We start from the raw sequence: 24,565 nt of genomic DNA, 5'->3' as shown, positions 1-24,565 counted from the left end.
GGACGATAATCCCTGCATCACCAGTACAGAGCACTGCTCCAAATGAATGGAGCCAACAATGAGTTCAAAAACAGGGGTATGCTGCGTAAAATAACCATTAGCAAGTGGAGTGGAGTCGATACCCACTACCGGGACAGGTTTAGGCAAATCAATCAATGGCATAGCTAGAGACATAGCAAATTCCACAGACGTAATATTAGCAGAAGACCCTGAATCCACGAAGGCACTGCCGGTGGCAGACCTACCCTCAAAAGAGACCTGAAAGGGAAGCAAGATCTTATTAGGTTTCATATTTACAGGAAATACCTGTGCGCCCAAGCGACCTCCCCGATGATCACTTAGTCGCGGAAGTTTTCCGGCTGCTTATTTTAACGCCTTGGACAGTTGTTCACTTGGTGCTTGTCATAACCACAGTAGAAGCAGAGACCATTCTTCCTGCGGAGCTCTCTACGTTGGGGAGACACGGAGGCCCCGAGTTGCATTGGTTCATCCGAGATTCCTGTGGAAGAACGAAGCAACGGAACCTCAGGAGCCATCATGGGGGAGCCAGAAGAGAAGGCACAAGAACGTTCAAGTCGTCGTTCCCTGAGACGTCGGTCCAGACGTACCGCTAAAGCCATAACCTGATCTAGAGAGTCAGAGGAGGGATAGCTCACTAATAGGTCTTTCAGGGCGTTCGACAGACACAATCTAAACTGGCACCTCAAGGCAGGGTCATTCCACGAGAAGCTACGCACCACTTCCTAAAGTCAGAACAGTACTCCTCAATGGGTCTCTTACCCTGACGTAAGGTCACCAGCTGACTCTCGGCAAAGGCAGTCTTGTCAGTCTCGTCATAGATGAGCCCGAGAGCAGAAAAAAAAAAGTCAACAGAGGAAAGTTCAGGGGCGTCAGGAGCCAAGGAGAAGGCCCATTCTTGTGTGCCGTCCTGGAGCCGGGACATAATTATACCCACTCGCTGGCTGTCTGAGGAGTGGGGTTTTAATCGGAAATAGAGCCTACAACTCTCCCAAAAGGAGAAAAAAGTCTTCCGGTCCCCTGAGAACCGGTCAGGCAACTTGAGGTGGGGTTCAAGAGGTGAGGTGGAGGGCACTACCTGGTTAGCATCACGCTGGTTGCACCTCTGAGCCAGGGCTTGGACCTGTAGGGAGAGACCCTGCATTTGCTGAGCCAGGGTCTCAAGGGGGTCCATAGTTGCGTAGGAACCAGGGTAGAAAATGTATATGGGCCTGTGATTATGTAATGTCGGGGTAGGGAGACAGACAGGTGAGCCCTAATCTACCCACCACTCAGTCCTTGCCTACTTGCACGGCCTGTCCTAGGCGACGGCGTACAACTGGGCGATGGTCCCTACGCTCAATAAGTGCACGACAAACAAACAGACAAGGGTACACAGAAGCTAAGGGAAATGGGGCAGTTGCCCACGGCAACACCGTGAGCAACAAGAGTAGTGAACAAGCCGAGTCAAACCAGGAGTGTACGAGGTACCAAACGCAGAGCAGGAGAGTAGTCAGTAAAGCCAGGGTCAATTTGAAGCAGAGGTCAATAGTACTAGAAGGAACAGCAAAGCCAGGAAACCAGACAGAATCACAGGCAAAGGAGGAGCAGGAAATGAAGGTATAAATAGACCGAGGGTGGGAGCTAGCTCCGTCTGGCCAGGCTGTGATATGTTCTCCCACTCCTCAGCCTACCAGCCTGAGTGGTAGCAGATCGAGCCACTCTATCAGACCTAGGAGCAGATGCAGACTGATTAACCACGGGCGTCGACACAGAAGCTGTGTCTGGCAGATCCTTTACACAATCAAATTTAAATCCAGGAAATTCCCTTTATTCCAATTGGGATAATTTTTCTTATGAGACTTCACAACCTTTTTATTCTGTAAGGCTGTGTTCATATCACCGTTGCTATTCCATTGTGGGGTTCCATCGACTGCGCTATTGATTCCGTCAAAACGACGGAACCCTGTCACAACTGTGACAAACGGAAACCTTTAGTAATGTTTCCGTCACCATTGATATCAATGGTGAGGGAAACGGAAGCTTAGGTTTCCGTTTGCCTTTCCATTGAGGGGTTAACCCGACGGAAACCTCAGATGGAACCCCTCAACGGAAGGGCAAGGCCGATGTGAACAGGCCCTAAGGGTATGTTCACACGCAGTATTAACACTGCAGATTACAGTATGTACCCGCGGTATTCTACTTATTCAGGGAGTGCATCTTACCGCGAAATACGCGTTGGGGTACATACTGGTTAGGGTGGACCATTCTGTTGCTGAGATGGGTAAGGCTGACTCTTGATTAAACTCAAAAAAAATTATATGCACTGGCACTTTATCTGATTCCAATTACAGAAATCTTTTCGAAGGAATAAGAATATTATTCTGGGGTTATTTTTGAATTTTGTGTAATTACACACAGCGATCCATACATTATATTTGATTCTATTATAGACGCAGTACATGTGTTTGACCCAGCATTTATGGTTCTTCCTAGTATACCATGTATTAATACTAGAGTCATTCTTGCTTTGAGATGTCAATTTTTTTTATATTGTTTGTCTTATATGTATAATAAAATTTTCTATCTATCTATCTATCTATCTATCTATCTATCTATCTATCTATCTATCTATCTATCTATCTATCTATCTATCTATCTATCTATCTATCTATCTATCTATCTATCATCTATCTATCCTTGAGAAAGGCCCATATATATGTGTATGAACACTACCGTTCAAAAGTTTAGGGTCACTTAGAAATGTCCTTATTTTTGAAGGAAAAGCACAGGTTTTTTCAATGAAGATAACATAAAATTAATCAGAAATACACTCTATACATTGTTAATGTGCTAAATGACTATTCTAGCTGCAAATGTCTGGTTTTTAATACAATATCTACATAGGTGTATAGAGGCCCATTTCCAGCAACCATCACTCCAGTGTTCTAATGGTACATTGTGTTTGCTAACTGTGTTAGAAGACTAATGGATGATTAGAAAACCCTTGAAAACCCTTGTGCAATTAGGTTAGCACCGCTGTAAACAGTTTTGCTGTTTAGAGGAGCTATAAAACTGACCTTCCATTGAGCTAGTTGAGAATCTGGAGCATTACATTTGTGGGTTCGATTAAACTCTCAAAATGGCTAGAAAAAGAGAGCTTTCATGTCAAAATCGACAGTCTATTCTTGTTCTTAGAAATGAAGGCTATTCCATGCGAGAAATTGCCAAGAAACTGAAGATTTCCTACACCGGTGTGTACTACTCCCTTCAGAGGACAGCACACACAGGCTCTAACCAGAGTAGAAAGAGAAGTGTGAGGCCCCGCTGCACAACTGAGCAACAAGACAAGTACATTAGAGTCTCTAGTTTGAGAAATAGACACCTCACAGGTCCTCAACTGGCAGCTTCATTAAATAGTACCCGCAAAACGCCAGTGTCAACGTCTACAGTGAAGAGGTGACTCCGGGATGCTGGCCTTCAGGGCAGAGTGGCAAAGAAAAAGCCATATCTGAGACTGGCTAATAAAAGGAAAAGATTAATATGGGCAAAAGCACACAGACATTGGACAGAGGAAGATTGGAAAAAAGTGTTATGGACAGACGAATCGAAGTTTGAGGTGTTTGGATCACACAGAAGAACATTTGTGAGACGCAGAACAACTGAAAAGATGCTGGAAGAGTGCCTGACACCATCTGTCAAGCATGGTGGAGGTAATGTGATGGTCTGGGGTTGCTTTGGTTCTGGTAAAGTGGGAGATTTGTACAAGGTAAAAGGGATTTTGAATAAGGAAGGCTATCACTCCATTTTGCAACGCCATGCCATACCCTGTGGACAGCGCTTGATTGGAGCCAATTTCATCCTACAACAGGACAATGACCCAAAGCACACCTCCAAATTATGCAAGAACTATTTAGGGAAGAAGCAGGCAGCTGGTATTCTATGTGTAATGGAGTGGCCAGCGCAGTCACCAGATCTCAACCCCATAGAGCTGTTGTGGGAGCAGCTTGACCGTATGGTACGCAAGAAGTGCCCATCAAGTCAATCCAACTTGTGGGAGGGGCTTCTGGAAGCATGGGGTGAAATTTCTCCCGATTACCTCAGCAAATTAACAGCTAGAATGCCAAAGGTCTGCAATGCTGTAATTGCTGCAAATGGAGCATTCTTTGACGAAAGCAAAATTTGAAGAAGAAAATTATTATTTCAAATAAAAATAATTATTTCTAACCTTGTCAATGTCTTGACTATATTTTCTAGTCATTTTGCAACTCATTTGATAAATATAAGTGTGAGTTTTCATGGAAAACACAAAATTGTCTGGGTGACCCCAAACTTTTGGACGGTAGTGTGTGTATATATATATATATATATATATATATATATATATATATATATATAATATATATATACATACATGGCTATATACTCTTTTCTTTTGTTATGTTACCTGTGTAAACATAGTCTAAGAGTGGTTTCACATTCAAAGTTTTTTGTTGGTGAAATAAAAAACGCACTACAAACAGCATGCTCTAGAAAGCTGTTTTTATTGTACACGCGTATTTTCACGTGTTTTTTCACCGATTTTCTGTGCTGATTTTTTAAAATAATGTACCTTGGGTATGTTTAAATATGTACTGGTCAAAAGATACTGTATGTGCTGCGCAAAGTTGTATGCACTAAAAGCGCTTATTCCCATTGAAGTCACATGTCCATCAAGTTCAACCTTCCCTTTTCCCATCCCTTGGTTGAACTTGATGGACATGTTTTTTTTTCAACCGTACAAACTATGTAACTATGTAACTATGTAACTATGTAACTATGTAAGTCAATTGGAAGCGTTTAAGAGTAACTGTACTTTCAGAAAACATTTGATATGTCAAAGAGACGTATCAGAAGTTTTGAATCGGGGCACAGGAGCTTCAAGTTACGCTACTCTGGGGCGGAGTGATTCTGCCCCATCATTTAAGCGATCGGTAGGGGTCTCAGTACCAAGACCCCCATCGGTCTTGGTACTAAGACCCCCACCGATCGCTTAAATAATGGGGCATAATCACTCCGCCCAGAGGCGCAACTTGAAGCTCCTGTGTCCCAATGCAAAATCTATAACAGGGTCCCCCACCTACCATGTGCCATTTATAATACTTATGTGGCAGGTGGGGCTTTGGGACAAAACAGATACCAGGGCCTCGGTGCAACTACTACCTCTGCACCCCCTATAGCTATGCCCCTGATAGTGACCTATCTGTCTCAGCAATCTAAAAAGGGGATAGATAGAAGGAGCATGTCTACCTGGCTACCTGTTCTGCATATATTGACCCAATCCATTGTTTCCATGACTATAAAGTAATGCCGCCTCATTCAAATAGCGTGGAATGCAAATATCTATGCCTCAGATGGATGGGACGCTAAATTATGCTCTTTCCTGACCATTTTGTTGCACTAATAATAATACATTTTTTATATAGTTCTCATACACTGAATGGCCACTTTATTAGAGACAACCATCTAGTAGCACCTCGTACCTCCTTTGGCCTTCAGAAAAGCAGATATTTGTCTGTCAAAGATTCTATTAGGTGTGGAAATTGTTCTGCAGGAATGTTGGCCAATGTGGACAGGATCGCGTCTCCCAGTTGCTGCTTCTGCCATTGGATAAACAGCTGCGGATCCCCTTTCGCTGGATGATTTTCCTCGATCCCAGTATTATCAGTATACTCTCGACACAGATGCATGAGAAAACCCTACAAAGTTGGCAGTTTTGGAAACACTAGCCCCTGGCTGGTCTATCACCAAAGTCCATGCCTCGTTAAAAGTCGCTTGGATCGCTCTATTTTGCCATTCTAATGTGGATTGACACTAAAACTGATCCACGGAAAATGTGTTCACTGTATTTTATGCTTCACTCCAGGGTCACATGTCTAATTTCCATACAGTGAAGTTCCAATCGTGAAAGGGCAGATGTCTCTAATAAAGTGGCCATTCAGTGTATATTCAAGTTGTTTACAGTAACCTAAAATCCTTTTGCCCACACTTTAAAATGTTTTCATGTTTTTTTTAATTAATAAATAATAATAAAATAATAATAATAAAAAAATGTAAACAATACATTCCCTTCAAACAATAATTTCGAGACCACTAGATGGCGCAAGGTAACCAACGGATCTCAATACAGTGATTTAACAGTCCCTTCAATTCATTTGACTGAATATACATATAAAAATATAATAAATTTATTTGTCCAGTGATAAAGTTGAAGGAATCTATATTGACTTTATTACAACTTTCACTTGTGCGAAATTTGTTTTTCACATAATATGACTCAGAAGCCTTCCCAGAAGAGGTGGCAAGCGCAGGTTCTTGAGCAGAAGAATATGTAGCACCAAAGCCACACTACATGCGCGACCTCACTAACTACTGGGGGTCGTTGACAGGGACAACAAAGAAGAAACAAACCGAGAGAATGGGGTACTTTTGGGGGTGAGATTTTTTTAAAATGTATTGTATTTGCAAATACTAATGATTTTTTGAAAAGGGGTTAATATTGTTATCTTGGGAATACCCCTTTAAAGGGAATGTGTCACTAGAATTTTTACAGTGCTAAGCAGACAGTATCACACAAACATAATACACACATCACATACACGAACATAAATTACCTGCCACCGCCGCCTCCGCTGGTCTACGCTCCTATTCCTTGCACCTGAACATATGGCCGGAAGCCGCGGCCGGAAGTCGTCATCTGACTGTCCGGCAGTGACTGCCGTTCCACATGAAAATGGCGCCGGATTTTGCTTTGTGAACGAGCTTCGTTTTGGTCTGTGTGGGAGCGGCGCATGCTCCGTTCCCACACAGACGGCGTACGCTTCTGAAATGGAACTGCTCCCGTTCGCATTCTCTATGGGGTTGTATGTGCCGTATTCCATCTCTGTATGTGTCGTTAATCGACACATACAGAGATGAAAAAAAATGGCAGCCCCCATAGAGAAGTAAAAGTAAGAACAAAGTAAAAAGTTGAACATGAGAACACAAATAAATAAAAATGTATGTTAATATCATATTAAAAGCAATATGATAAAAAAAAAAGAATCATTTCATGACACCTTCCCTTTAAGCTGGTCATACACATGAGACAAAAATTCGGCCAATGATCTCATGTGTATTAGGACCCTCTGACTTTCCCCTGATGGCAGATGCCGGGGGAAAGAAAAATTGTACATAAACGATACACAGAGGTTGCTCACCCACAGCCATGGCCCTCAGGGGAAATCTCAGAGACTTAGAGCTTGTGCATGTGAATGTATTACAGTTCCATACAACCTCTGAGTTGTGAGGAGCCGTAATACAGCACCCATTAACTTCTATGGGCCCTACTGTACTTCTGTATGTGAACTGTTTCATATGGAGGTATAAGGGGATTTTCCTGTCATATTCCATATGAATACTCCATTTGATGCATTATTATGTATTACTCACCTCACCCGGCTCCAGTGAAGAATCCCGACAGGCGACCAGGGCTCCAGACATCTCCTCCTGAGCTCCTGTCTTCAGCTACGGCCCTGCTGAATCCGGCCTTGACTCTCCTCTTCACTCGGCCAGCAGCGCCGGGATGTTGGAGCAAGTGACACCTACTGATGACGTCAGGCCTGATGGACTATTTAAAGGGGAATCAGTCTACCATGCCTTGTCTGCCGCTCAAGGTAAATCCTTGCCTGGCTATTCTCCTTATTATTGTTGTAGGTTCTGTTCCTACTCTTGATCCTGAGCCTTGTTTTTGGATTATGCTCCTGTCTCGCCCTCTGGATTTGTTGCCCGGCTCCTGTGTTTCTACTCCTGGAATCGACTCCTGACTTTTTGTCTCATCCTCTGACTTGCTACATTCTGATTGTTAATACACTGAAAACCGCTGGCTACTTTTCTTCAAGCTCTTTGCTTCATAACACCTGCCTCTGATCAGTGACTATTCTGGAAACCGCTACATGGGAATCTAAATGGAAATGACTATACCTCCTTGGGGTTAAGGGCGAAGAATGGTGAGATTCCTTAGACTCTGCAGCCCAGTCTAGGCAGCGCTAAACCAATTATGTTTTAGACGATCTGGCTCGCTTCTAGGAGAGAAGGTCCCCATTATATGGCGCTGTGCAGAGCACTATAGGCCGCACACTGAATGCCTAGAGCTCCGTAGTATGGCTCTGACGTGTACATTAGGACTTCACTGTAAGGCCTCATGCACACGACCGTAGCCAATGAGCCCGGACCGCAAAACACGGCCGTAATAAGGCTTGCCCGTTCTTTCTGCGGTCCGGGCTCCGGGGCCATGTACGGACTGTGGAAACCACGGTCGTGTGCATGGCCCCATAGGAATGAATGGGGCCGCAATTCTCCCGTGGATTTTTGGGGGAATTGCGGGCGCAAAAGCATGTTCGCGTGCATGGGGCCTAAGAGATGCAAAGTTTGATTGTTTCTAGTGCTGTGTAGCTAGACTTTTTTTTTTTTAAATACAACCACACTGTGAGGATGATGACGCTGATAGTCGGCCTGACCCTAACATGAGGAGGGGAATAATGAGGCAGCCCATTTATTGAATGGAAACGGAGTTATATTATTTAGGGAATTTCTTATTTCAGTTAGAATATTTTTTTAAGCAAATATAATGTAGTAATTGGGAGAGGGTTGCTGGTAAAGACAGATCAGGAGGAATAAAGACAAGGAACAAGTTCTCCAAACCATTCTGCATTGTAGAAAGTATTAGGCTGGGTTCACACGACCTATTTTCAGGCGTAAACGAGGCGTATTATGCCTCGATTTACGCCTGAAAATAGGGCTACAATACGTCGGCAAACATCTGCCCATTCATTTGAATGGGTTTGCCGACGTACTGTGCCGACGACCTGTCATTTACGCCTCGTCGCTTGACAGCTTTCAAACGACGACGCGTAAAATGACTGCCTCGTCAAAGAAGTGCAGGGCACTTCTTTGGACGTAATTTGAGCCCCTTTTTCATTGCATTCAATGAAGAACAGCTAAAATTTACGGCCGTCAAAGACGCCTCGCATAATGCCAGGAGGAGCAATTATGTCTGAAACGACTGAGTTGTTTTCTCCTGAAAACAGTCTGTAATTTCAGACGTAAAAGCCAGTTATCGTGTGCACATACCCTAAGATGACCTATTACAGCTTTGTGAAACCAGCCTAAGTCTGAGTTCGCACTAGCTCTAAAATAGTGCACACTAGTGCAAGTGTGATCTTGGCTTAATGTATGGAAATAACTATGCAAAATGCAGTAAGGGTATGTTCACAAGCTTAGCAAAAAAACGGCTGAAAATACGGAGCTGTTTTCAAGGGAAAACAGCTGATTTTCAGAAGTTTTTTGAGCAACTTGCGTTTTTCGCGGCATTTACGCTGTGTTTTTTACGCCCGTTTTTGGAGCTGTTTTCAATAGAGTCCATGAGAAAACGGCTCCAAATACGTCCCAAGAAGAGTCAGGGACTTCTTTTGACGAGCCGTCATTTTACGCGCCGTATTTTGACAGCGACATGTAAAATGACAGCTCGTCTGCACAGAACATCGTAAGACCTTTGGGCAATGGGCAGATGTTTGCCGACGTATTGGAGCCGTCTTTTCAGGCGTAATTCGAGGAGTAAAACGCCTCCATTACGTATGAAAAGAGGTTGTGTGCACATACCCTAACTATTACAGAATCCAAGATATAGATTTTGAATGTGGTTGGTCTACTGTTTAATGAACATTATGGAATGGAAAATAGCAGACATTTGTATCAGCACAGTTGCTTTACAATTCATATTTTTCAAACAACTGTGTTGTATGTAATATTTATTATATATATTGCAGGTATACAATCCCTTTTATTCCTTGACATTTGCAAACCACTAAGAATAGAATGGTTATAGTGTTTGAAGCGCTGCGTAATATGTTGACGCTATGTAAGTAACTGAAATAAAAAATGGTGAGTTCTCTGAAGCACCACCTAGTGTTCTTTATGCACAGTGCACTGTCGTTTTTTTTCTGTTTTGTTTTATTTACTATTCCAAGCAGCTTAGGACAATTATTATTATTATTATTATTATTATTATTATTATTATTATTATTATTATATATTATGTTATACTGATTTAATTGAGCTAGGTTTGTCTGTGCATCAGAACTGAACTAGCTTGATATGACATGATATCACATTTTATTAATGGCATCTCAAGGGACTGTAGGTAAACCTACTAACTCAATAATTTATCACGGTGCACAAAAAAAGGACAGAAAGTGATAAATTCAGCTTGACTGCAGCTGTATTTTATGCTTTCCACTTGCGGTAGTGTAGTCATGGTCTGTTCTTATGAAAACAATCATCAGAAACAGATCTGAGACCTGAATTAGAATGGGAAAAGTTGTAACAGAAATAAGCTAATATTGTTACCTAGGCTGTTTGTAACTTTACAGAAATGAAAAGTTTCCACTAAGTGTTCAGACCTTCTACTGGTTGTATAAGATTAGATAAAAGGAGTCTGTTTTCTCCCTAAACAGGACCAGCTGCGCTACTCTTGTCTACGGGTGGTGCCTGGTACTGCAGCTCAGCTTCATTCATTTGGATGCGGTTAAGCTGCAATACTACACATAGTCCATGGACAAGAGTGGCGCTATTTCTAGAAAATCTCACACAACCTCTTTAGTGACATTTTTAAAATGACCTAAGAATGATTTATGCAAAAGTTCAAGTGTTCAATAAGAGTCAGTGAATTATTAATAAACTAATGTCATGATGAAAATAGTCTATACCTATTGCAGCTCTTAGTCTTTGATTATTATACTTTAATTATCTGGGGCATCCTTAAATGTACTCTAACTTTTCAAACAACTTATGCTGATCTAATAGTATACCTGATATATTTCAACTTTGTAATTTATTTACTGTTTAAATGTAGTTGTTTAATCCATGTAAATGCTGTGTGGTTACTGGCACTAAGTGTTTCCTTTCCTGTAATCTCCTGTTCATCTTCTGTTGTCAAGCAAAATCCGTCTCTAGTTACAGAGCAGAGAAGACGTACTGCAGGAAATGGGGGTGTTTCTCTGACAAAGCACATTCATGTGTCTTCACTGCATGCCCATAGAAGTCTATGGAGAGGGGAGGAGGGAGCACAGTGAGAGAGGAGACGGACAGCAGAAAGTGGTGGTGTGTCTCTGACAAAGCACTCCCCATAGAAGTCTTTGGAGGGGGAGCAGGACAAGGGAGCAGAGAGAGAGAGAGACACACACACACACATACACACACACTGCTGCCCATAGAAGTTTATGAAGAGGGAAGGACTAGCAGGAAGAGGGAGCATGTACAGAGTATGAGACATGAAGATGCTGTTGGTAAGGGTATGTTCACACGTCTTAACAAAATACGTCTGAAATTATGGAGCTGTTTTCAGACGTTTTTGCAAGTGCACGCGTTTTTTGCGGTGTCCATTGCGGACGTAATTGGAGCTGTTTTTCAATGGAGTCAATGAAAAATGGCTCCAATAACGTCCCAAGAAGTGACATGCACTTCTTGACGCGGGCGTCTTTTTACGCGCCGTCTTTTGACAGCGACGCGTAAAATGACACCTCGTCAGAACAGAACATCGTAAGACCCATTGCAAGCAATGGGCAGATGTATTGGAGCCATTTTTAAGGCGTAATTCGAGGCGTAAAACGCCCGAATTACGTCTGAAAATAGGCTGTGTGAACATACCCTGAGGCCGGATTCACACGAGTGTGTGCATTTTGCGCACGCAAAAAACATGGCGTTTTGCGCACGCAAAAGGTACATAACAGCTCCGTGTGTCAGCAGCGTATGATGCGTGGCTGCGTGATTTTCACGCAGCCGCCATCATTATGACACTCTGTTTGTATGTTTGTAAACAGAAAAGCACGTGGTGCTTTTCTGTTTACATTCATAATTTTTACTGCTGTTGCGCGAATCACGCGCGTCACACGGAAGTGCTTCTGTGTGCTGCGCGTGATTTTCACGCACCCATTGACTTCAATGGGTGCATGATGCGTGAAAAACGCACAAATATAGGACATGTCGTGAGTTTGACGCAGAGGACACACGCTGCGTGAAACTCACGGACTGTCTGAACGGCCCCATTGACTAACATAGGTCTGTGCGAGGCGCGTGAAAATCACGCGCGTTGCACGGACGTATATCACGTTCGTCTGAATAAGCCCTAAGAGTTATATGTCACCCCAGTGCTAGATTCTCAGCTACACTGCTCATTACTGCTGTATAATGTCATCCATTCTACTTCAGCTTCTATATATGTGATAGATAGAGATATGAGAGCAGGATTCTCCTCGTTTATATGTGCTGTGTATAGAACACATGACAACAGTTAGGGTATGTTCACACGGCGGGTGTCCGTAACGGCTGAAATTACGGGGATGTTTCAGCCTGAAAACATCCCCGTAATTTCAGCCGTACCGGCATGTGCAGGCGCTTGAACGCCGCGTCAATTACGGCCGTAATTAGCGCTGCTATTCATTGGAGTCAATGAATAACGGCTCCAAATACGGCCAAAGAAGTGACAGGTCACTTCTTTGACGCGGGCGTCTAGTTACGCGCCGTCATTTGACAGCGGCGCGTAAATATACGCCTCGTGTGAACAGACAAACGTCTGCCCATTGCTTTCAATGGGCAGATGTTTGTCAGCGCTATTGAGGCGCTATTTTCAGACGTAATTCGGGGCAAAAACGCCCGAATTACGTCCGTAAATAGGCCGTGTGAACATACCCTTAGGCTCCAGCGATTATCTCAGAGACAACTGAGAATTAGAAAGAGAGCATGCAGAGGGAAAAACTGCTAAATAATTCAGAATAAAAGTCATATAATGGCCAGAAATAGTGTAACTCCTCATGTACACATATATGACAGCTTATTCTGAAAGTTACCATAAAAGTTAGGTACGCTTTAAAGCTATGTCCTTGCAGAAGGAAGAAACAATCTCACTGTTGCTCTTTGGAAAATCCTGTGCTAGTTGTGGAAGATATTTGATGTACTAAAGCAGAAAGGAAGGACTTAAATATTATTCATGCGTAACAACCTTATACAACATATATGTGTAATCAAATGTTACAGATACTTTATCACTAATCCACATAGCTCTGTGCAGTCTGGTTTAGGTCTCATTCACACGGCAGTATTTTGGTGAGTATTTGGAAGCCAAAACCAGCAGTGGGTCTAAAATACAGAAAAGTTACAAATCTTTCCATTGTAGTTTTTCTTTGCGTAGGTTCCACTCCTGTGTAAGGCTGGGTTCACACGACCTATTTTCAGGCGTAAACGAGGCGTATTATGCCTCGATTTACGCCTGAAAATACGACTCCAATACGTCGGCAAACATCTGCCCATTCATTTGAATGGGTTTGCCGACGTACTGTGCCGACGACCTGTAATTTACGCGTCGTCGTTTGACAGCTGTGAAAAGACGACGCGTAAAATTACAGACTCGTCAAAAGAAGTGCAGGACACTTCTTTGGACGTTTTTGGAGCCGTTTTCTCATAGACTCTATTGAAACAGCTAAAAAAACGGCCGAAAAAACGGCGCGAAAACGGCGCGAAAAACGCAGCGAAAAACGCGAGTTGCTCAAAAAACGTCTGAAAATCAGGTGCTGTTTTCCCTTGAAAACAGCTCCGTATTTTCAGACGTTTTTGGCTCAGCGTGTGAACATACCCTAAGAGGTCCCTGTTTACCATCTTTAATCATCTTCTGAGTGGATTGTGCAACCAGCACGACCCCCTATTGTTTCGTAGCCCTTCTAAAGTTGAAATGATCACTAGGGCTTCGACTTTTGGAACCCCGGTTAAGTAACCAGCGGCTACACATTTTCCCTGCGCTGCCCCTTCAGGTGAAATGTGATCTACACAGCAGCTTTTGAATTCAATGAGCACACATGTACACAAATATGATTGTGCTGAGTCCTCCAGAGCCAGAATTGTTCTTTGCAGCAATAAGAGAGGTCAGTCTCAAACTGAGAGATCCCACTTCTATGAGCTCCAAATAGGATTAGAAAAAATGTTTTTTTTTTTGTTTTTTTTTGCAATACAGCGCCATTCTTGTCCACAGGCTGTGTCTGGTATTGCAGGTGAGCCACATGCACTTGATTAAAGAAGATTATAGGTCTCTGGTTAGGGAAGGGACAAAGAATGCAAGCCATTGTTTTGTTCTTAGTATGCCCCAACACCTTGATCGCATCACAGGTAATGCAAACATGTTGGGCATAGCTAATATGGACAACCGACCCAGTGTACATTGAAGGATCCCAGGACTGTCTGGTCATATGTCTGGTTGCTAGGGCATGCTTAGGTATGCCCATACAACTACCTGTATACTATACGTGTATATATATATCTATCTATATCTATCTATCTATCTATCTATCTATCTATCTATCTATCTATCTATCTATCTATCTATCTATCTATCTATCTATCTATCTATCTATCTATCTATCTATCTATCTATCTATCTATCTATCTAGATAGATAGATATATGCCAGTACATTATAGCTACAAAATAAATATCAAAATTTAAATTCCCCATATGAAATAATAAAAAAACAAACAAAAAATACACTAAAATGCGCATGTTTTACAATGAATAAACGTCTTTAAATATAAATCCCAAAACATAAAATAATATACACAGATTTGGTATTGTCACTACCGTAACAGCCTCCACAATACATTTATACCATCATTTATGATGATTGGTGTATGCTGTAAAATAACAAAAAAAAAACTGCAGCGGTTCAGCTGCTTTTTTACCAAAACATTTTTTTATATAAATTAAACGCTATATATGTACCAAAAATGACACCTACATTCGCTACAACTCGTACTGGCAAAATTATGATTGCCAGGATTCAATGAGGGAAAATAAAAAATGGTTCTGGTCCTCAAGACCAATATTCGCCTGTCCTTAAAGGATAACTAAACTTTCAAAAAACCTCTGACATGTCATAGCGACATGTCTGAAGTTTTGATAGTGGGGGTCTGAGCACTGAGACCCCACCGATCTCTAAAACAAGCAGCAGAAGCGCTCGGGTGAGCGCTGAGCTGCTTGGTTTCTGATTGTCCCTTCTCGGAAAGCCAAACAGTTGGTGTACGGGCTCAATAGAAGGTCCATGGGTCCGTACAGTGGCGTAACTACCGCGGTAGCAGCAGTAGCGGCTGCTACGGGGCCCGGGGCTTGAGGGGGCCCGTGCCGCCAGCCGACACGCCCTCCCAAATGCCCGGTGGCGCCGCTAGCAGCCGTTATGGCTGCTACAGGGGTAGCACCGCTACTGTGGGGCCCGCGCCAACGAGCCTTACACAGGCACTCTCATGCCTGTAGGTGTCGCTAGCACCGGAGGGGGCCCCGGTGCTAGCGGCAGCCAAATACATGTATTAGCACTGAATGGCCGGGCATGTTCCGTGCCTGACCATCCAGTGCCTTACAATGACACTGATTGGCTAGCGGCGCGATGACATCATCGCGCCGCTTCCATGCTTGGAAGGTGCTGATTGGCGGGGCAAGTCATTCTGCCCCGCCAATCAGCGTCATTGGAGGACGCTCGTTCAGCTCCTGCAGACATGCTCAGAAGAGAGCATGTCTGCATCGCCAGTGAACAGCGTGGGAACCGGAGAATGTGAGTATGTCAACTTTATATATTTTTTTCCTCATAAAAATGTGAATGGCATTATCTATAGTGGGGGGGGGGGGGGTCTATCTACAGGGGGGGTCGTCTTTATGTGGGCTATTATATATAGGGGGGTCTATATGTGGGGCAGTAGCTACAGGGGGGTCTATATGTGGGGGTGGGGGCCACTATATACAGGGGGGTCTATATGTGGGCCACTAGCTACAGGGGAGGTCTGTATGTGGGGATGTGGGCCACTATCTACAGGGGGGTCTATATGTGGGGCAGTATATGTGAGACACTATACAGGGGTGGGCTATATGTAGAGCACTATCTATAGGGGAGCTATTTTTTAGGGTACTTTCTATAGGGGTGGGCTATGTGTGGGACAATATCTACAGAGGTGGGCTATACGTGGAGCACTAACTATAGGGGAAGCTATATGTAGGGCAGCACGGTGGCTCAGTGGTTAGCACTATTGCCTTGCAGCTCTGGAGTCCATATGTGGGCACTATCTACAGGGGCTTCTATGTAGGTCACTATCTACAGGGGGCACTATCTACAGGGGGCACGGTGTGTGTGTGTGTGTGTGTGTGTGACAGTTATATTTAGAGGTGTTGAGAATTTTAACTTTGTTTACAGGTGCAGAAATGTTTTAAAAGTGAGAAGCTGAAGACATCTAAACGGAAAACTGCAGAAATGGGTCATGGCCGGGAGAAATCCATCATAGATGTCTGAACCGGAGTGAGAAGAAAAGAACTAGAATCTGAGACGTCACCGGTGAGTCACTTAATGTAAATGTTTATTCTGCCTCTAATCAGTATTGTAGTCACTGTATGATCTGCAGCGAGATGATGGTGGTATGATTTTTTTTTGTGAAACCGCATCTCCCAGCATATCCTTATCATTGTTTCGGCCATGCTGGGAGCTGTAGTTTTACGCCGTACAAACCTATGCGCAGTGGCGTAACTACCGCTATAGCAGCCGTAGCGACTTCTACGGGGCCTGCAGCATGAGGGGGCCCGTGCCACCCGCCGGCACGGCCCCTCCCATGGCCGCAGGCTCCGCTAGCAGCCGCTATGGCTGCTACAGCGAGACGCCACTGAAGGGGTTGTTCCTACAAAAGACATGCATCCCCTAACCACAGGATAGGGATACATGTGGGATCGCTGGGACGCCCAGCGATGAGGAGAACGGGGGACCGAAAGTCCCCCCTAAGTTCTCCATGGCAAACCTCGGACTTCCGTAGTCTGTCTGCAGCTCCATGGAAATGACTTGCGCACCGGTCGTGCTTGTGCGCATGCGTGACCAGCGCTCCTTTCATTTTTATTGAACTGCGCAGACGCCAGAAGTCCGAGGTTAGTCATGGAGAACTTCGGGGAACTTTCGGTCTCCTTATCGCTGCCAGCGATCACACATGTATCCCCTATCCTGTGGATAGGGGATGCATGTCTTTTGTAGGACAAACTATAGGCCGCTTTTTTTTTTGGGGGGGGGCTGTATGGCGTAATCTACAGAGGGGGCTGTATGGCGTTATCTACAGAGGGGGTCTGTATGGCGTTATCTACAGAGGGGGCTGTATGGCGTTATCTACAGGGGGCTGTGTATGGTGCTATCTATAGGGGGGCGCTGTGTGGTGGAATCTATAGGGAGGCACTATCTACAAGGGGGGGGGTTGTGTGATACCCAGCAGAGGGGGGGGGGGCCCAGTCAAAAGTTTGCTATGGGGCCCAGTCTTTCCTAGTTACGCCCCTGGGTCCGTACAGCAACTGCTCGGCTTTCAGAGAAAATCCGATAAAAAAAGAAGCGGCTCAGCGCTCACCTAAGCGATTCTGCTGCTTCCTTTTAGCGATCGTTAGGGGTCTCAGTGCCCAGACCCCCACCAATCAAAACTTCTGACATGTCACTATGACATTTCAGAAGTTTTTGGAAATTTTAGTTACCCTTTAAAGGGTTAAGAATACACCCCTAAGAGCATCAATCAATATACTGTTTTCATTTCACCAGAGGTTTGTATATAATAACTCTATAGGGGATATTTAGCTTCCCTGCCATGCAGAACCAGGCACCATCTACAGCAACTTGCACATATTGGGATTTTTTATTCCCTTCAGCGTTCCTATCGCCACAGGTTTAGTGTTTCCAATATTAACCGATCAAATGTTTCCTATTATAAGTTTGGGCACCTTGGTGGCGCAGTGGTTACCAGCACTATTGCCTTATTGCCTTGCGGCTCTGGAGTCCAAATCCGACCAAGAACAACATCTGCATGGAGTTTGTATGTTCTCCCTGTGTTAGTGTGGGTTTCAATCCTACACGCCAAAAAAAACCACATACTTGTAGGTTAATTTGCTTTGTATGAAACTGTTCCTATGGTGTGGGAGAGAGGGAATTTAGATTGTGAGCCCGCTGGGGATATTAAATAATAATCTGTGTACGGTGTTGTAGACTATGTTGGCGATATATAAGCAACAGAAAAAAAAGGACATAAATAGAGAATTTCTGTTTTTCCGTCTAAACCGGTGTTTTACTTGACATAATATCACGACATAGTGTTGTGCTGGTTGTGTAGAATTGGAAATGATGGAAGATGTGTGTAGTAAAGGCTCTTGGCTAGGATTGTTCGAGGTGTTTCCCTACGCTCCTCCTTTCCAGCTGAAGAGGCTGGGAAACAGTGAAAGAGAATCAGTTCTTTATCAGAGCTGAGGGAAGCAGCGCAGGGAATCTGTCCAGACCATCGCCCCTCCACCATCCATCTGCTCTCACTGCCTAGTATATGACTAGTCCTGCAGGGTGGACTCTTAGCAGAAGCAGCCACCACCGCCGCCATGTGGGGATATATACATTGTGTGCTCCTCTCTCTCTTGTTCTCCACTGTGGTGACAGCAAACAGCAAGGTAGGAGGATTCGCACTTTAAATATTCTCTATGGGGTTTCGCCACCATGACTTGTTTCAGGAAGAGGGAAAGTTTTCTAGGAAAACTTCTGTGATGATTGATGACATCTCCTATGTCTATGGTGTTATCAGTGATTCCATTATTCATACTGTTTGCTTCTGTCAGAGGTCTATGATGGACAATGAGCAGAACACCAGTAGCCCGTCTGGTCCCTTTGAAGTTTTAAGGAGATCATGAGTCTATTTCCATTCACATGCGACTTCTGTCCACGGTAGATCTCCTGTGTTGCATCTGTTCTGCAGACTTTCTCTGGCATGTGACCTCTTGGGTTTTGACTGATTAAACCAGATGAATTAGACCCAAATATCTCATTTTTAATCACTGTGCAACTGCTTGGACTGGACTGAGCTTCTTACTTCCAGCAGCTGTTCTACTGTAGGATCTGAACTATTGCTGGAGGATTTCTACTTGGAGACTTAGATGGGGGGCAGGTGCTCAATCATGTGAAGGAATGTATAGCGGGTACAAACTTTCTTCTCGTTGGGGGTACACCGCAATTCCCTTGTAAAAGGAGCCATTTGTAACTTTTGCACACATTGGGGAAGATTTACTAATACTGTCTAAGTTTTAGACACTGTAAACTTAGACGCGCCAAATTTATATATTTCTAGATATGTTTGAGATTTTTCTCTTCCTTATACCACCTCTTGGTTGGCTTGGTGTATACCAAAATTTTGGTAAAATTTGGTACTTTTTAAGCAATGCCCTTTTTCATCAGACCACACCTTTTTTTGCTAAGCCATGGCCCTTGTTGAGTGCAACACAAAAAGTGTCTAAAAGATTGAAAAAATGTGGCGCACAGCATGTATGCTAGGGTTCTGCTGAATTTTGAATAGTAAATCTGCCTTATTGTTTGCAGGTGAGAGTAAAGGCCCTATTACATCGGCCAATACATCGGGCAGCCCATTGATCGGCGCTCGTTTGCTCCTGTCACAAGGAGCAATGGATGGGGACGAGCGGTCCTTACTCCAATCGCTCGTCCTAAACATTATCATCATGTCGGCAGCGCGTATTACTGTTTACACAGGGAGATGTGCTGCCGACAATGATAACGCTTTACTTTTTTAAAACTATACAATCAGCAGATGAACGAGTGTTTGCTCATTTATCTGCTGATCGCTGCCCTGTTTACACAGGTCAATTATCGGTAACAAGCGTTCTATGAACAATCGTTTGTCCGATAATTGCCAAGTGTAAAACCCCCTTTACTATCTTCAGAAGGGAAGTGATGTGAAACATTGTTATGTAATATTATAGTTTATCTACAAATGTAGCAGAGCTGACTTTGTCATTTAGGTCTTTGGTTCTGTATATTGATAACTTATTAGGTTTAGAGATACTGCATGAGATTTACCGGCAGTGCTGATGATTGAATGTTAATTTGTCGCATTGGAAAAAGCGCAAAAGTTGCTAAAAGTTTTTAGTACACTGTAGTTGCACTTAAAAATGCAGTTGTTGTACCGCGATTTTAGTTTTTTTTTCCCCCATTTAAATCATTGGAGGAAAAAAAATTACATAAATGAGATGTTGGCTCAAGCAGTGACTAGTGAGTTGTACCAAATATTAAACTCAGCTCTGCTACATTAGGCAATTTCAGCTGTTTTACATTGGCAAAACTCAGACATGCTTATGATAAGTGATTCATGTTGTATACATTTTCCTATTGATTCATAGGATTTTAGTTGATTTGATCAGATAACTGTAGCACTATAAGAACTCAAGTGTATTTATCATATCTGTGGAGTAGTCAGAGCCCCTGAAATCCAGACAAAGGATTATGTCACATGTGCAGGTCCCTATCAGCACTATCAAGCTGGAAAATTGGTCCCTAGTGTTTGACATTGTATTCAATGGGGCAAAAAAGCCTAACTGTGGTTATATTAAGGTGGTCACAAACAAATAAATGCCCCATTATACAGTACTGTGCAAAACTTTTACGCAGTTGTGGAAAAATGCTGCAAGGTAAAAATACTTTCAAAAGTAAAAGTTTTAATAGTTTTTTTTTCTATCAATTAATAAAATGCAAAGCAGATGAACAGAAGGGAAATCTAAATCAAATCAATATTTGATGTGACCACCCTTTGCCTTTAAAACAGCATCAATTCTTCTAGGTACACTTGCACACCGTTTTTGAAGGAACTCGGCAGGGAGGTTGTTCCAAACAGACTGAAGAACTAATCACAGATCTATGGATGTACACTTCCTCAAATCCTTCTGTGTCTTCATGTAATCCCAGACAGACTCGATGATGTTGAGATCAGGGCACTGTGGGGGCCATATTACTTGAAGGGCTCCTTGTTCTTCATTACACTGAAAATAGTTCTTTATGACATTGGCTGTTTGTTTGGAATCACTGTCCTGCTGCAGAATATATTCTAAGCCAATCAGATGCCTCTCTGATGGTATTGCATGATGGATAAGTATCTGCCTGTATTTCTTAGCATTAAGGACACCATTAATCCTGACCAAATGCCCAACACTATTTGCTGAAATGTAGCCCCATACTTGCAAGGAACCTCCACCCTGCTTCACTGTTGCCTGCAATAATTGGTTAATCATGCACCTGACTAAATTCCTAAAAAATCCATGTCTTTGTGCAAGTTTACTTAGAAGAATTGATGCTGTTTTGAAGGCAAAGGGTGGTCACACCAAATATTGATTTGATTTAGATTTCTCTTCTCTTCACTCATTTTCTTAATTGATAAAAAAAATAAATTATTATTTCACTTCTATTTTTGAAAGCATTCTTACTTTGGAGCATTTTCCCACAACTACCTGAAACTTTTGCATAGTACTGCACATGCATAGATATTTCACTATAAGGGCATGTTCACACATGGCAGAGTTTTTCCGCTGCAAATGTTGGTGCAGATTTGGGGCAATTACGCAACGAATCTGCACCAACATTTGCACATTTAACAGGTAATTCAGACGTTGCAGAAAAGACAGCGGACTTGCCACAGATTTCAGTTTTTGCATTGCAAAGGCTGAAATCCGCAGTGAAATTCCGCTTCTTCTCCACAACATACAGTGCATGCTGCGGAGGGAAAATTCCGCACCGCAGCCTATGGTCCGCAGCAGAGTTTTCCGCAAGGTCTGAACTAACTTGCCTCAAAATGTATTGAAACAAATGTAAAAAATGGCCGCTGGAGAATTCCACTGCGGACTGTCCGCTGCGGAATTCCATAGCAATTCCGCCACGTCTGGCCATGCGATAATAGGAAAGCTTGTCGGCATCGGAATATCCATTTATAAATGTCATACCTACGGTTGGAGCAATTTGCTCATTGAATCAAGAGATACAAGAAATTTTGTCTATGTTGCATACATGAATAGAGTGATTTTTAACTATGATTGTTCCAGCCATAGCAACCTATTGTTACAAAAATGTGCAAATATCATCCCATTTTAATGTGTATCCTAAATAAGTGAGTAGTAACAGGTCAGGTTGGTCAAATTCTTGCACATCAATTGCCACCTTAATTCTATCAAATTATCCTTGTTAGACTAGGTTCACTCCATGATTGGGCTCTATGTTCAGAGTAAATGCTGGAAATGTCTCCCAATGTATACATCTAACCTGCCGATAGACTTCTATTTGTCAAATGTTTGCCAAAAGCGTCCTATTGGCATACGTTTGGCCAGTATACATCAGTATATCTACCTGAACTCTATTGAAAAGCTTAGTCAAAACAAAAATATACAAAGGAAAAACCTATACACGCCACAAAATCTTATTTGCGACCTGGCGTCACATGATCCACTGCTCTATGGGGCTCTCCTTGACTGGTTCCCTTGTAGCATTTGCCCAATAATCAGTATAGGCAAAATATTTCATCCACTGGGCATCGCAGGATACCCCAGGGGCAATATACATACAGAAGATTGGGCATATCATGACAGGGCTGGAAACACTTTTTTTATAAACAGTATATACACAGAATGGAAGTAGTCAGCATGGAATCTTCTGCCAAAAAGTTTTCTCCATGCAGAGAGTTTGCTGTGTTTAACTTTTCTAGTTTGCCCCGGGTATATTAAAATGAATGGAGAAAAAAAATAGTAGGCGTCAGTGGCCAGACAGCCCTGTATCTGTGCTTTATACTGTTATGCCATGTTGCTTAGACTCCGTGTTGGTTCAGGCCCCTTTCTGTATGATTTCGCAGCTTACTGCCAGGGCTACACATCAGTCTTCTGAGTCTTGAGACAAATGGATACGAATGTGTTTCTTCATTACATAATTCAAGCCTGTTTGAGTTACTCTACTCAATCCTTCCTATTGCTTCTGATAAATTTTAGTGGTGTCATGTGATTTTTCCCAAAATCATTGCGTACAGATGACAATTTATTCCCCCCGACTCCCCCATATACATGGCACACAACTCAGTCGGACGGCTTGTTTGTTTCATTGGGGAGAGGGGCATAAGCAGCAAGTTATCTCATGTGGGAACAAAGGATTGTGCATGCCCATTGCTTCTTTTCCCCGAGATCAGCCATCGGGGGAGAGTCGGGTGGCCCTCATACATTAGATCCTCTGTCACTTACCGCCAGCAGGTTCGGCCAAGTTTTGTCTAATGTGTATAGATACCTTTTGATGATCAATCTTTTTATAGCAGATAAATTACTTGTTCGGCTGCTGTTTTTCTGTATTATTGCTAGCATAGGTCTAAGGCCCCATGGACACGAACGTGCTTTTGCGGCCGCAATTCCCCGAAATTCCACGGGAGAATTGCGGCCCCATTCATTCCTATGGGGCCATGCACACGACCGTGGTTTCCACGGACCGTGCATGGCCCAGGAGCCTGGACCGCAGAAAGTACGGGCATGTCTTATTACAGCCGTGTTCTGCGGTCCAGGCTCATAGCAAATAATGGCCGTGGCCTTGTGCACGGCCCGCGATTTGCGGGCGGCTCGCGGGTGACACTCTGCCCCCGGCCGACCCGAAAATCACGGTCCTGCACATGGCTACGGTCGTGTGCATGAGGCCTTAAGTTACAATCAAAATACCACTACCATTAGATAACATTGATCCCTACTACTTAACATTTTGTGAAAAAAACAACAACATTCTAGATAACATCTATAGGCTGAAAACCTGTACCGACCTAGTCCTGCTCACAGTTGAGAGGGAGATACAATTGTATCTAGTCTAGGCCAGTTTGCTACAATTTATCAGTGTAGGTAAAATGTATTAGCCTAAAGATCACTGAGAATTGTAATGACCAGTTATGGAAGCCATAGGTGTATCCCGTTCTCCAATCTCCCCCTGTAGATGTATCTGAGATGGCCATAAACATGAGATAACTGTTAAAGTGTTCTCTGCCCGATCATGGAAAGAACTGTGCAGCTATGATGGGGGGATAGAAATTCTACAGTATATCCTGTAGAATTTCTGAGTCCCCCCCCCCCCCCACACTATAGCTGCACAGTTACATAGTTACTTAGTTACATAGTTGAAAAGGTTGAAAAAAGACACAGGTCCATCAAGTCCAACTTATAATCCTACCGTGTTGATATAGAGGAAGACAAAACCCCCATGATGCCAATTTCCTCATTAGGGGATAACTTCCTCCCTGATTCCAAATATGTGAATCAGAATAAATCCCTGGTTCAACGTCCCATCTCCAGAATCTAGTACTCATAACCTGTAATATTATATTTTTCAAGAAAGGCATCAAGGCCCTTCTTGAACATGTTCAAAGAATCAACCATCGTAATATCCTGTGGCAGAGCGTTCCATAGTCTCACCGCTTTCACAGTAAAGAATGAACCATCACAACATCCAGTGGCAGAGAGTTCCATCGTCTCACTGCTCTCACAGTAAAGAATCAACCATCACAACATCCTGTGGCAGAGAGTTCCATAGTCTCACCGCTTTCACAGTAAAGAATGAACCATCACAACATCCAGTGGCAGAGAGTTCCATAGCCTCACCACTCTCACAGTAAAGAATCAACCAT

The 24,565-nt window shown here is 43.2% G+C and overlaps 1 protein-coding gene across 1 annotated transcript in view; it reads left to right on the top strand.

Moving 5' to 3' along the window:
• Positions 1–18,348: 18,348 nt before the first annotated feature.
• The window catches only part of OLFML2A (olfactomedin like 2A), a 68,050-nt gene continuing 61,833 nt past the window's right edge, over positions 18,349–24,565 (top strand). The window contains exon 1 of the mRNA XM_075835502.1: positions 18,349–18,548. Coding sequence (XP_075691617.1) covers positions 18,480–18,548 — 69 coding nt within the window. The 5' untranslated portion in view covers positions 18,349–18,479. The remainder of the gene's footprint in view (positions 18,549–24,565) is intronic.

This window comes from Rhinoderma darwinii, chromosome 8 (genome assembly GCF_050947455.1).
Source record: "Rhinoderma darwinii isolate aRhiDar2 chromosome 8, aRhiDar2.hap1, whole genome shotgun sequence".
Classification (NCBI taxonomy): Eukaryota; Metazoa; Chordata; class Amphibia; order Anura; family Rhinodermatidae; genus Rhinoderma; species Rhinoderma darwinii.
Note: the sequence above shows the minus strand (reverse complement) of the source record. Positions and strands in the feature narration are given on the sequence as shown.